The 15,012-nt window shown below is 43.4% G+C and overlaps 1 protein-coding gene across 5 annotated transcripts in view; it reads right to left on the bottom strand.

Annotated features, from left to right (window-relative positions):
• Positions 1-10,736, bottom strand: part of NEDD4 (NEDD4 E3 ubiquitin protein ligase) — a 51,460-nt gene extending 40,724 nt beyond the window's left edge. For 2 of the 5 annotated variants that reach the window (XM_063169636.1, XM_063169640.1), the window contains exons 1-2: positions 10,675-10,736; positions 209-282 (exon numbers count right to left, since the gene is read on the bottom strand). In XM_063169636.1, coding sequence (XP_063025706.1) covers positions 209-282; positions 10,675-10,719 — 119 coding nt within the window. In that variant the 5' untranslated portion in view covers positions 10,720-10,736. Of the gene's footprint in view, positions 1-208; positions 283-485; positions 505-10,046; positions 10,068-10,313; positions 10,400-10,674 lie in introns of those variants that run through there. The other 3 variants (XM_063169638.1, XM_063169639.1, XM_063169637.1) reach the window with 3 other exon arrangements.
• Positions 10,737-15,012: the final 4,276 nt, after the last annotated feature.

Below are 15,012 nucleotides of genomic sequence, written 5' to 3'. Positions count from 1 at the left end.
CACTTAAGATCTGTCCAAGTCACTCTTGGATATGAAAGCAGATATCTTCATGTTTATATAGGCTCTAATAGTTTTATAAAGTTGCCAGTTGAAGGAGTTCAGATTCTTTTTTTCCACAAGGCACAGAAGAATTTACTGAGAGCTAAAGAGCTGTAGAAGGACAATAAAGAAGCAGCTGTCCCTTAATACATTAACAACATATTCTTACCTGGCTCCTAAGATATCCTTCTTGGCCAGGCCGATTCCAGCTATGACCTTCACCCGGACGATTCGTGTGTCCTCCTTAAAAACAAAGGAACATATTCAAGATGCATTCAGATTTCTTTTTCAGGTCTATTTTCAATTAATAAAGCTAAAAGAAATTATGGGCAGAATTTTGAATTCCCACTGAAAACTACAGACTAATGACACAGTTACTTTGTCTGACAGAAACAGCTCTATCAGTAACACTCAGATAAATCTGCATGGACCACAGAAGTTTTCACCTGATGGTATCTTGGCATGCATCAGAGGGAGGGAAATAGACTCTGACAATATTTATTTCCTGGGAAGAACAAAAAGGGTAAATTTATCAAAAATTTATCAAAATAGGTTAATAAAACAGTAATAAACTCTGGAAAGAAATGTAGTAACAAAAAAAATCTTGCATCTATTTTTAGTAAACAGCACAGAGAGGTCACACTTAAAATATCAGGATTACTGATATCACCTGCCAGCAGGGTACGAGTTTTATAAGAAATAAAAAAATATTTTAATTACACATTATACATATCCCTAACATCTGATAGGGAACTGAATTCAAGAGGGGAATAAAATTCCCAACAGCTGTGACAGTATCAGAGGAGGAATACAAATGATCGTTGTTTCTCTGGAAAGCAAAAAGCTTTCCAGATGAAGGGCTGTTTGCAGGAGATGGTGGGCCAGAGACACTTGCGAGGAAAGCTGATCCAATCTAGGTTAAGGAGTTAAACAGATACAAGAGCAATGGGTGAAGCAGGAGATGCTCTCCCTGGGGCCTTCCTGAATTCCACACACTATTCAAAGTGCTTTCTAAAGGACAGTCCCAGCAAGCTCTAGGAATGCTCCATCATGTCTCCCATATAACCACAGGGTTAGACTCCCTAACCAACCCCATCTGGAATGGTTCTTAAAGCCAATGGAGAGAACTGCATCCTAATACTGAGGCAGGAATTACTGGCTAAAAATGTACAACTGAGAACAGACCCCTAAATAAAAATAAAATAATGAAGTGAGTGAGTTTCTCCCACTCTCTACAGTTAGAGGTGATTGCCTGGGAACTGAGATGAACATCTACAAGGTCCAATGACAAAACAATCAATTTTCCAAGTCAATTCCAGCCAAGTCACAAGTCTATCTTCAGCCTTCACCTCCAAGGACATTGTCTCCTACTAGAAACTCTAGGAGCTCAGAAAAGGAAGACCAACAGACAGCCCCTCCCAGCACTGACCACTTGAAAGTGGCCTAAGCTTTCAAAATCCTTAGTCATGACCAGGCTTCTAAGGCACATAACATTATCAAGTGTTTTATGATAATAGAACTGACCAGATTTAAGAAAACATAAGTAAAAAACTATGTTGGCATCAAATTAAGAAGAGCTATTTGTTAACATTTTTATATATAACAAATATCCTAACATATCCACCCATCTTACATTCTAAAACAATGTCCAATTTATCTTCTACCAATTACTTGGCCTCAGTGACATTCAACATCAGTGAGTTTCTGGGATGATTCCAGAGTCCCATGTGTGCATTTCCCCTCTCCCTGAGCACCTCTGCACTGCACCAGAGCACCCTGACCCCCCTTCCAACAGGAGGATGGTCCTCAGTCACAGCCCATGGGACCCAAATGACAGAAACCAGTCTGGCAATCAACCCCACCTTTTCCTTCTCAGAAAAAGACCAAGAGCCAAGGCTGATGTGGGACACACGGCCCTAAAAGACAAATAGGTTTTCTTGTCTCTGCATTCAGTTGCTTAGACCACGAGGTTTGCTCCATTATTCAAGCATGAGAAAAGCAAAGACAATTAGATGCTTTTGGGCAAAGGCATCCCAGAGTCAGCCTTAATAGTGCATCAATGCAGTCCACACAGGGGTGATCCCAGAATAGGATCCACGCCCCTGAGATTTTAAAGTTGGCTTAATCACGTGGTTTGTTTACTTGTATCATAATAGAGATATGAAAGCTATTTTACAAAAAGACAATTTGCTTTGCACATAGCCTTAGGAAACTAGAAGCCACAAACCTAATGCTGGCATGCTGAAGGTTGATTGAAAAACGCCTTGCTGAAAGAAAGGTTATTATTTATTTGGGGTCAGTGCCAAACTAGGACAGCTACAGCATTTTAGTTAGCTGAGCAGAACAACCAACCAAACCATCATGAAGGAATGAAAAGGTAGAAATAACTTCCTACATTAACAGAAACAGTTAAAACAAATTCCTGAATTGTTCACAACAACCTTGCCAACAGATCTCCATTTTCACTTTCACTTTTTCGAATAACAACTCTCACTGCCAAAAGCCACCACACCCCTTTTTGGCTTTTTTAAACTGATAGGCGACACTGAAGAGTCCACTTCCTTTCCCAAGCTATGGTGACTAGAAACTCCAGGAAAAAAACCCATGCAGACAAGCAAGGGCAATACACAATCACAGCACATGAGGTTCCCCAGTCTCTGGTCAGGCCAGTGTGCCATGAGCATCAGGGGAAATTCAGCCAGCTTGATGCAAACACAGGCAGAAGGGCCTGACAGTGGAAGGAGCCACTGTGCTGTGACCCCACACATCCTGAAGAGGCAAAGCTGCTACAGGATACAGCACTGTGACCCTACAACCTCTCCTCCTCACTCACTGATGGCAGAATTACTGAGCAACTGCTGCCACAGCTCAGAAAAGCTGCCACAAACACACTGCTCCCACAAAGCAGAGAACAGCCAAAGAGCTCCAGCACCTTTTGAAGATCATTTCATGCAGATAAAAATTAGGCCATGCAAGCTCTGCACAGAGACAAAGCATCTGATACTTGATTCTGGCACCCACCGGGAACAGATTCAAAATCAAAATTTCATGGTTTGAAAAACAATTTTGAATCTCATCCTCTTCATTCACCTTTGCTCTGGAGATCCTTATTTGCTCTTTCATAGCTATATACAAGAAACTGTGGATCAGTAACTCCTGTAGATTCACAGGCAGCTGCAATATGAGTGTTTTTGTAGACCAAAAAGTACACAGGCTGCAGCCTGTACCTTGACTCTTCCATATGACTACAGACACTCTCAAGCTTGCCTTGCTTCTCCTTTACACCACTGCCATGCTTCAAGGGGTTCTGGTGGCAGAGGAGGGGACAGGCACCTAGCCAGTAAACAGGAACACACCAGCAATGCCTAGCAGCACTGCTGTTTATCTAAGAGACTGCTCTCTCAGCCCTATTTATCTCCTCAAGAGTCTCTTCCTGGATATAACTGTCTACTCAAGCTTCTGACATTAACCTGAATGGGTCAATCTGAATTTATCCTGCCTGTACAGCTAAAGAAACTGAGCATCCTCTGCTGCTTTGCACACACAGGGAGTTGTCCAGGTTTAGTGCCCTTGTACCCAGCTGCTCTGTAACACAGACATGCACACAGCAGCCCTCAAAGGCAGCAGCTCTGGGCACAGCCTTGCACAGGGATTGTTTGTACAGATGGAACAAGGACCTTCAGCTTTTGACAACTTCTGACTGCCAGCCATTCCACAGGCTGGAGGCAAAAAAACAAACAAAAAAAGAATACAATGTCAAAACTGAACTGTTAAGCTGTTCCCTCTGAGAATGTAAGTAATCCAATATGAATCAGGCAAAAACAGCAAATCGAAGAAATATTGTTTAAACTACTGAATCTGCCAAGGAGTGGTTGCACACAGTCTGTATGAGTTAGGCTGCTCCCAACAAATTCAGGCTTAAATTGTTTTTAGGGGTTATATAGTATTTTAAAGCTATGGGGATGGGGAATAAGGTTAAGACACATTACAGAGACTAAACTATTCAAAATGTCTTGGTCTGATTAAGTGAGACAAAACATCCTTTTCCGAGCTGAGTCAGCAAGATAGTTATCTTACTATCAACTTCCAGGTTTTATCATTACTTTATTGTTAATCATAGTGGTATATTCTAAAGTACATGCTCACGATGCTAGACAAAATAGCTGTGACTACTAAACCACACCATTTTCACCATCTCTAATAATGACTCTATTTACTAACAGATACTGTGTAACAAGGGATTAAATAAAAGGTTTCTGAGCCACTATGTTGACAATCAGTAACTTAAAGGTTTAAAGGCAATGCTTTCCAGCTTGTGATTCTCTGAACAGATAATAAAACAGAAATCCTTTTTATGTATGCCTTAAAATAGTTGTACAATGTGTTCTCAGAGTAGCAAAGCAAGTGTCAAACTAATCAAGTGGCACTTGTAGAAGAAGACAGTTTAATTCCACAAAAAGTCACTATGAAACTACCTATGTTCAATGAATGCACATCAAGATGAGGCATTCTTGAACTGTTCATTTTGGACATGAAAACAGCACTTGGAAAGAAACTTCAACTTTATAAGGAGTTCAAAACCTGTTCACAACCTTGGAATGGTCTTGCCTGCCTTACATTGTTTGCAGTCAATAATTACAAAGGACAGCTATTAACAAACTGTTCATCCTCATCCCATCCTTTCCAAATTCACATGGCAGAAAAATAATAACACCAAAGACAACTGGGAGAACGAGTCCTGCCTTAGTGATAGAAGTCCAAGAGAGAGCAGAAGACAGAAGAAAAATACAAGCAGGAAGAAAGGGTGGGAAAAAAGGCACAGATCAAGAAATGGTGACATGTTGGTAACTATAGCCAAAGCCAGGATGGTTAATTTAATGTAAAACATAAAATGGTAGTATCTGCTGGACTACTAGAGAGCTTTTTTTTGAGGAAGCCAATATAAAAATGACTGAGTGGTCTAACAGGGAACACTTGGTAGTAAACAATTCCTCTAGGCAATAACATCCTGTTATTCTTTTGTTCCTGTTAGATAGGTCAAGAATCAACTACCACTGAAGCCAAGATAAGAGCACCAAAGCTTATTACAACAATAAAACAGCACAGCAGCATCAGCTTGAAAGATTCTGCCAATATCAGGAACTACATATTAAAGTTTTCTTAAGATTCATATCATGTCTGCATATAGTCTTCATTTGAAAGAAAGCATTTTCCACAGAATGGGGAGCCTTAGGAGAAAAGAACTTCCTGCAATAATCAGACCTCTCAAGTGAGCCACACATGTTAGGTGACATCCAAATGATAGCAAGTCCTTTTTAGCATCATCACTTCATTTCACCAGGAGATGGAAAATGGGAGGGAGACTTTCCCATCTGACCATTGCTTCACAACCCAGAGAACACTGTCCCCTCTACAGTGACCAACAGAGCTGAACCATTTTTTTAAAAGAAATTATTTCAAAACAAAGTTTTAGATTCACAAAGATTCCTATTACAAAACTACATTAATTGATCTTTTAAACATAATGAAAGTCATTAACTTCCTCTGCCAGTTACAGATCAGTCTTAGTAATTCACTAGAAGAATTTAAATGTACCATGTGAGCATTTTGTGCTCATAAATACAAAAGTCTCATCCATTAAGAAATGCTGGCTGTTACTACAGATTGTATTTAACTACAATCTGCATTTGACTACAAATTAAAGAGATTCAAGACAACAGAAGTCCACTAATGGAGTTCCCAATTTGTCAACAGAATTTTAAAAAATCCAAAACCCCCCAACCAATCCCCAAACACTTTTTCACTATGTGCAACCCAGTATCCATACCAGTGTTTATTAGTTCCGTGTAAAGGAAATGGTTTAAAAAAAACAACACAAAACAAGCAGGGGGACATAAAATAACTTCTGGGAACCACCAGATCTACACAAATTACACTGCTGTTCAAAAAAATGCAAGCAAACTCCAAACAAAATGAGGAAACCTCTCAAGACTACAGGCCAGCAAGCTTCACTATTACAAGAGCCTCAACTAACCCAGATATGTGGGACTCTAGGCTATGCCTTGCAATGGTAGTTCCTCACAGCCTAGAAAAAACTGAGAGCCTTTCTACAGCCCAGAGACACGAATGTCTGTTTTTTCTGTCTGAGTGCCTGTATAAGAACAGTCAGACATTGCACACACCTTGAACAGAGGCACTGGGGAGACCACAGGCTTTGAACAGGAATGGAAGCACTGGGCTGCTCAAGCACAAAGAGCCAAACAACATTACTGGTTTGGTCAGAGGCAATCCAAAAGAAGATTAGTCCATGCCAGTGTCTGAAGTCATGTCTGAAATGTTTTAACTCATCAGCATCACCTTCAAAAGACAGCAATATGGGAAGAGTTGAGGGGTAAGGTGTGCAGAAGCTGAGAAGACAAACAATGTATCCTGGACATTCAGCTCACCAAATACAAGCTAAATAACCATAAACAACCTACTCTAGCAGGAGATCCTAAAGGAACATAATAATATATCTAAAGCTTTCCAGAATGAAATACCATATGCCTATGAGAAATCTTAGGCAAGCTGCAGTAAACAAGAATGCTTGTTCTACACAGGACAGGTCTCAACTGACTGAGCAAGCTGAAATGGCAAATGCATGCAAGTAGGAAGTGCATTTTTGCCTGTGAGAAGTTCCCATTTCTAGTTTCATCCCTGAAAGCAACTGCACATAATAGATACAAAAGATCTAAAAGCCTATCTAACTTAGAATGTTATCTGGGCAACATAAAAAGAGCTAAAAAAAATAAGAAGTCTTTGATTCAGTCTGGGAGTACAGGAACTCTGACATACAGACATCTGTATATTAAACTATGAAAGACATGTATATAGACAGTGTTTTATTGAATGCCATTCCAAAGCCCTACCGTGCAAGCAGGTATTATAATAGAAAACAGAAATAGATACTGGACAACTCTCTAAAAATTACATTTCTAAAAAAAAAATTATTCCTCCTGTAACCAAAGAAATAACAGTGCATTGGCTAAGATACCAACAATTCTTCCTTCCATCTTTGAAGGAGCATTCCACAATTGCTGTTAGAAAATACTTTATTTGGTACTGCAGTCAATTGTCACAAAAATACAGTATATGGAAGTGAATACCTCGTTAGAAAATGCTTGATTAAAGTGATTAACCTACAGAAATCCAAGTCTTAACAACTTGAAAGTTTTGAACTTTCAAAGAAACCTGAACCGTCGGAGTCATCCTACTCTTGACCCTCATAGCAACTGCCTTTGTAGGGTATGTCCTGCCATGAGGTGAAATATCATTCTGAGGGGCTACTGTAACCACAAACCCATTCTCAGCCATCCCCTACATCGGACAAACGCGAGTCGAATGAGCCTGAGGTGGGTTCTCTGTCGATGACCCCACACTAACTCGAAAAGCCCCTCTTCCAAAAGCCTGCTGTGACAAAGCAGCAGCAGCAGTGTCAGCCCGCTCCTGCGGGTGCGAACCATCACCGGCCCTGCATCCAGAGGAAGGTGTACCCGAGCAGGGAGGGCAGGGCGGAGCAGGGCGGGGCAGGGGGAGGCAGGGCAGGGGCAGGGAGGGGCAGGGGCACGGGCAGGGAGGGGCTGAGCAGGGCAGGGTGGGGCAGGGAGGGGCAGGGGCACGGGCAGGGAGGGGCAGGGAGGGGCAGGGAGGGGCAGGGGCAGGGGCAGGGCAGGGAGGGGCAGGGGCACGGGCAGGGAGGGGCAGGGAGGGGCAGGGAGGGGCAGGGGCAGGGGCAGGGCAGGGAGGGGCAGGGGCACGGGCACGGGCAGGGAGGGGCAGGGAGGGGCAGGGAGGGGCAGGGGCAGGGGCACGGGCAGGGGCACGGGCAGGGGCACGGGCAGGGGCACGGGCAGGGGCACGGGCAGGGAGGGGCAGGGAGGGGCAGGGAGGGGCAGGGGCAGGGCAGGGGCAGGGAGGGGCAGGGAGGGGCTGAGCAGGGCAGGGTGGGGCAGGGAGGGGCAGGGGCACGGGCAGGGCAGGGGCAGGGCAGGGGCAGGGGCACGCCCATCACGGGCTCGCCTCGGGCCCCAGCACGGAGCGCTCCCTCAGGGCTCCAGGGAGCCGGCGGCAGAGAGCGCTGCCTGAGGAGCCCGACCTGCTGGGAAGGAGGAAGTACATTTTATCGCATTCCTTTCCCCTCTAAAAAAAGTTACTAGGGTGATAAAAAGCAACATGTTGTTCTTATTTCCAAACCATTTGAGATTTACTTCTCTACTGCTAAGACCTTGCTCTGAATACAGAACTATTGTTTTTTCCACGTTGACCTTACTAGTGCTCATTATTGCAATATTCAACTAAGCCATAAGTCCTGTGGGTGACAAGAGACTTTTACAGAGGAAAAACTGAACCAGAGAAATTAAGGAAAACTGCACCTGCTAGATTCAGGCACTTCAACTCAGATACCTACACACAGCATTGACACAAACCCACTGTATACACAATAACCTCAATTACACCTTTTCTATCCCAGCTTCTTTTTGTGTCAGCAACACCATATTAGCAATCCTTTATTGAGTCCAAGTGATTAATACTCCTTTAACAAAGAAATCTATCATAAATGCCCAACCTGAGTTTGATGGAATCCACACTAATACTGCATTCAACTCCCTCAACAATTACACCAACTTCTCCTCACTTGCCTTCCTGAATGACAATTTATTTATAATTATTATATTTACCATAGGATCATATCCAAAAACTGCAGAGGTTTTGCAGATAACATTGCTTTCTTTTCTCAGACAATTCTGATTTACATGCAAAGCAAATCCATCTTGCAGAAGAGGTCCCAGAGCAGCCCTGGGAAAGCAGCAGCGTGCAGACAACTATGACAAGACTGCAAAACAACGTGGGGGACAACAGAAAAGTCCTTGATGATACTTTCAATATGACTTGGGTTTCTGGCTGTGTTTTTCTGCTTCTGTGTACACAGTCTTAAACTCTGTGAGGACAAAAGAATTTTCCATTCTTGTATCCTCGGCAAGAGCAGTTAGCAAAGTAGTTTTCTTGTAACCCTAAGATCATTTGTTTTGTTATTTGCGCATGCAGAATCTCACACAAAAACTATGGAGACAACTGAGCAAGTACTTTTCACACAAATCAGTATGTACTCACTGAGTATTAAAGTTTCTGAGCATAAACAAACTGCACTTTTCACATATGTCACTTGAAAAAGTTTGGCTAAGCTTTTGAATTACAGAAGTTGTTAGATCTAATGGATTTTGTACATGCTTTTTCCTCCCTTCCCCCAGTTCCAAAGGAACACATTTATGCTCAAAAAGATTGATGGAAGATCAGAATTGTTAAATTTTAAGCAGATTTCAAAAAATTTTCACCATAGCAATGAAAGCTACAAAGCAGCTAAACTGAACAGAGCTTAACAATGTAGAAGTAGAGAGCCTAAGGCATGGAATCTTTTGGTAGAGCTACATAGCCTCAGAAAGTTACTAGCAAACAAAAACAGGATCTTGCAATAGGAAGTGTTATGCAACCCTTGCAGTATGGAGCGCTAATTTGGTATTAGAAATCCTAGGTAATTCAAATATAAAGAAAAAAAAGTCATTCAAGAGCTTTTTAAGTTACTTCTCCAGAAATAAAGCACAACTTGAGAAAGAGAGCTATGCTAACAAGAAAAGGAAAAGTATTTTAGAGCTTTAACAAACCGAATTCCTATTATGGATGCAACAAGTACACATCGACACAGAGCTCATCACTGCCTGAACACAAAAAAGAGCTGATCAAAGACAATCTTGGTAAAATATCCTGTTGGCTCAAAGACAACACTACTGACATTTCACACAGGTCACCAAACAGCTTTCAGAGGTGCTGCTTTTAGTCTTCCTGCATCTGCAATTTAAAAAAAACCCCTGACTCTCCTTCTTCTTGATAAAGTGAACCATTCCATAATAATCCGGCCCACGCACAAGCCTCGGTTACAACGCAACAGCCACCCCCACCTGTCTGCCACTTACACCCAGTACAGGTACAGCCCCAGCCACCTTCCAAAGATCCACGTGCTCAGGAACTACGACCTGAGGACAGAGGCCACTGCACGAGTCACTTTCAGTCAGTCACCCACGCGTTTAATGCAAAAAACACCGACACGCAGACAGGTTTGCACGCTCCCGCTGATGGCAATGCTGGGGTGAGCCCCATGGCTCAGGCACCGCTCTAATGCACGCACGGCTCTGTCACACCGCTGTGACAAAGCCCGGAACAAAGGCGCGATTCTCCGGTACCGGGAAGGGAGCGGGGGGAGAAGAAATCCCGCTTCACTCCGTCACAAGGAAGTTGCGAGGGCACGCGGATCCCTCCGTCCATAGAGGAGGCTCCACAGCCTCCAATGGGAGAAGCCGGGAATGCCGGTGCTAGACGGCGCGGCAGCCGCCACCTTACGGCGGGCCGGGGCTCAGGGCAGCCGGCAGCGGGGCGCCGATCCGCCGGAACCCCCCTCATCACCTCACCCCGCTCCCCCGCCCCGCGCCACGCCGCGGCAGGTCCGCAGGGAATACCCGCCCCGCAGGGGGTTCAGTCTCGCGGAGAAGCCGCCGCCCGGCTCCGCGGAGAGGGCAGCGGGGGGCGGCCCGGGGCCTCGCTCACCTCCTCGCCCGGCAGCCCGAGCACCTCCGCAGGAGACGCCGCCATGGCCGCACGGCGCGCGCCCCCCGCCGCCGTGTTTACCTACGCCCCGCCCCGGGCCCGCCCCGGGCTCCGCCCCGCGCCTCTCCCCATCGTCTGATTGGCTCGGGGAGCCTCGGCTCCGCCCACCCGGTTGCCGGCGGCGCCTTCCGATTGGCTCTCGCACCGCGCCCCGCCTGGAGACACGCGCCGCGCGGGCAGCCTGAGGGGGCGCGCGGCCGCCGCCCTCAGCCCGAGCGCCCCTCGGGGAGCCGCGCCGCGCTCCGCCCTGCCCGCCTCGGCAGCCCTACCCAGGGCCGCGGCGGGATAACGTCGCCTTTCTAAAAATTTTCCTGGTGCTTTACGCTGTCGAGGTCTTTGCTTACAGAATCACCGAATCGATTATGTTGAGAAAGACCCCTTAGATCATCGGGTACAACCTACGACCCAACACCATCGTACCAACTAGACCACGGCACCAAATGACCAGTCTTTCCTTAAACACCTCCAGGGACGGTGGCTCTACCAACCTCCCTGGGCAGTATCTAATCACCCTTTTTATGATTCTTCAGAATGTCTAACATAAATTCCTCCAAATGACTAACTTAAACCTCTCCTGCTGCAGTTTGAGATTATTTTTGCAACACCGGAGGGCCAGGCCCAAACTATGGAGCTCTTGCCTAACCCCTCATATTCAGGGAACTAGAAACAGCAAAAATTTAGGGAAAACTGAGAGGAAAAAAGGACTTTCCCCGCCAGGATGAGGCAGTGCTGCCTTCCAGGGTGCTCTGAGGAGGAAGGAAGTCCCAGCTGTGTGAGGAGATGACCTGACATAACATCCAAGAGAGGAGGATGCCAGAGCACAGAAAAAAATAAACTGTAAAAGCTATGTCTGAAATCAAAACAATGAGGTTGTCAAGACTTTTCTTGAGAAAAAAATCTGCTTGCCCCCCATGCAAGCCTGTGACTCAATCCCTCAGGAATCCCTCCCTGACCACCCATATTTCCAGCAGGCAGAGGACAACAGCAAGAGCTGTGCTGAAATAGCTGTAAATAGAATGGTTTAGTCTGAGCTTTGTAACCATAAGCCTTACTACAAGCTTAGGCCAAACTCCTCCAGGCAATACCATCTGGGAGAGCAGAGAACATACTTCCCTCTTAGGATGAACATGCTGAAAATCACTGGTCACTAACAGCAAACAAATGCAGCAGCACCTGTACTGGCAAGGAACCAGGGTCTTTCATCACGTTTCAACTGATCCAACCTGGCCCCTCATGCCCTGAGTGACCTATTTCTGCCATCATCTGATGAGAAACTCTTCCCTTTCCAAAACAAACACAGACCCAGGCTCAGCTCTTTGGACTGTGCCCCAAGCAGACCACAGAACACACAGGTAACACCTCCTCAGAAAGACTCAGGCAAGCCTGTGCCCATCAGCACACACACACACACACACACACACACACACTCATGTTCTCCTTCCAGAGGCTGACCAGATACCCCAAGGAAACACAGTCTCAATATCAACGTCAGTTTGTGCATGTTCCAAAATCAGTGTAGGGTGTTAGCTATGAAAATTCAGGCGAATGTCTTACAAACAGAAAAAGTGGCATTGGGCAAGTGGCTTCATGAATTGATAGATGTGTGTTGTAAGACCAACCAAGCTTTGGAAAAGTTTTTGGGTATTTCAAAATAAACAGCCCTCTTCTGTTTCTGAATAGATCCTCTGGACACCCAAAGTTTCCAATTCCTTTGGCTCAGCTTTGCCTATATCAATCTTCAAGTTTAGAAGTGTGTCCCAATTGAAGTTTCTGGGTAACAGCCAAGGAAGGAAAATCTGCCTAAGTTACAGCAGGCATGACTTCCAGGTCCAGGTTTTTCTGGGATTGGTTATAACAATGATTAGTAAGTTGTTGTTACAGCTTGCTAGAAAAGGCATGTGGGTTTGTGGCTGTCAAACACCAACACTGGGTTTTGCAGTGCTGTCTCATGCTCTGCTAGAGTGTACAAAGCAAGTAAAAGAAAAGGCATCAGAGCCCCAAAAGCTTACAGCTGAGTTTTTTTGTATTTTTTTTTCATAATTGTAGTCTATGAAAAGATACTCTTCTATTTCTCCCTATAAATATCTTTCTACACATTACTGTCACTATCCAGAACTCTGCCTGCCTTTCTGCAGTCTCAGTCTCAGCTTTTCTGTACAGTAAGGGCTATAAGAAAAGCATCCCAAAGTCCTGTTTAATAAAGGCTTTATTGTGAATATTTTATTAATGCCTTAGTTATTGGGCTTTTTTGTAGGACATCAAAACTCAAACATTAAATTTTAAGTAATGTGTAATTTGAATAACTTTGAAATTTAAAATAATGCCCTTTTGAAACTTACAACAGGACATTAACATACTCATTTTGTTATATTACATTTTTTAAGTAGCAGAGTAACACAGCCCTGACTCTTTTTTTGTGTGGAAAGACCACTAGTGAGAGTAGGCATTAGTCAGTCAATGCCCAAATCCATTAGCAGATGACCTGCCATGAACAGGTCTGAAACACAGAATTTGTGTTTCTGGCTTTGATACCCAGAGGCATCCATACATTAAGGTAAGGTCTATGTGCACTTTCAGTGGGATCAATAATTATCTCCAATATTCCAGCAAGATATCTATCACTTCACCCAAATTATCCTTTTACTTAAAAATGGGGGAACATAAACCACGATATGTTTGTTAACAAACATTCAGTTCTTATGTTAGATATATATCTCCAGCATTTAATATTTTATGGTGTTATGCTATTACAAACTATTAGTGGAAGAGAGATATTCTGAAAGCAAATAATTGATTTTCAGTTGCAGAGAATAACCTGAATTTGGACATCTAAGTGCAATGGAACACTTTGTATATCCATACCATTAAAAATCTGTTAATATTTTATCTCATTAGTCCATCCCAATAGTGAGTTCTTATCTGGTAACAAATTTGACTTCTCTTGCCACCTAAATTAACCTTCAGTCCCATTAAAGATTAAAAATTTACAAAGTTTTTAAAAAATTGCATCTCTAAGCTGAAGGCATTCATCCTGATAGATCCAATTTGTGGTTTGAATTTTATATACATTTAATGGTAATATGGTTTGTGTCTTTCTTTATCATAAATGCTTTTCCTAGGCCAAAGAGAATCTCTACACTATAATACTGAATTACTTTGAAAAAAAAATCAACAAAGCAGTGTTGGCTTTTAAAGGAGGAAATTATGTGGATAAAGGACATTTGTTTCAGAATTCCAAAGGATTATCACAAAAGCCTTTGATTTAAGAATATATGTTAACTATAGTGATGGTTAAGTGATAAAAGCTAGGACATCAAGTAGCAGCAAAGTATGTTTTAACTTATTAAATGTAGGATACACGTTTGCTACAGAGGATTTTAAATCAAACTGGATACATTATCTTTGCTGCTCTTCCTTTAAACCAAAGGAATAGAAGTCATTTTAACTGCAACAAAACAAAATAAAACAAAACCTAAACAAATAAACAAAAACCCCAACAAACCACTCCCAAAAAACCAAAAAAAACCAACAACAAAAAAACCCCAAATCAAAATAAAACAAAAAAAACAGATGCAAATGGCAGAAACAGATTTTTGTCCTACTGTCTTTTGTTCTACTGAGTCATACAATAGAAAATGTTATGAACCACTCACAATGTCACAGTGATAGGTAAATGGAAATCTGTACAACAGGGAATTCATAGAAAAACATTATACTGGTCATGAGTCATTGCTATGACTAAGAGAAGTAAACACCTATTGCTATTCTAATAATCTCAATTTCTTTACTATTAAGGCAATGTTTCAGTAAAGAGACTGATGCAGAGATGAGTTAAGAGCCCAAGACTTAACACTCTTGTTGGCTTTACTGTTAAATGCAGGGCAGATCCTGGCAATTAATACTGATTTCAAACACCATGACAACGAGATGCAAAACTGATCCAAACATGAAGGCCTATATTTATGTTTTGTATGCAAGTTCTTCAGTCTGGTAGTCACTCCAGGCTGGCAGCTGTCTCTGCATTGCATTGCAACTGGGCTGCTTTTAGCTCATTTGCAGGTTTTCATCAGCCCCTTCCTACTCCTTTTCACTCTCAGTTCTCCAAAGTCACAGGTTCTGTTTTCCTTAGCTTTTCTGCTTTCCCTTAAAAGCAAACATATCCTTGGTTTGGATACATGTGCTTTGCCTGAAGCCAAGCCCTGCCTCCAGCAGTCTCAAGCCCTGCAGCTCCTGCAGGATGACAGCGAGGTGCGACCATCACCCAGGGACAGACCAGAT

Source organism: Melospiza melodia, chromosome 15, assembly GCF_035770615.1.
Source record: "Melospiza melodia melodia isolate bMelMel2 chromosome 15, bMelMel2.pri, whole genome shotgun sequence".
Classification (NCBI taxonomy): domain Eukaryota; kingdom Metazoa; phylum Chordata; class Aves; order Passeriformes; family Passerellidae; genus Melospiza; species Melospiza melodia.
The sequence above is the reverse complement of the archived record's forward strand: the minus strand, read 5'-3'. Positions and strand labels throughout refer to the sequence as shown.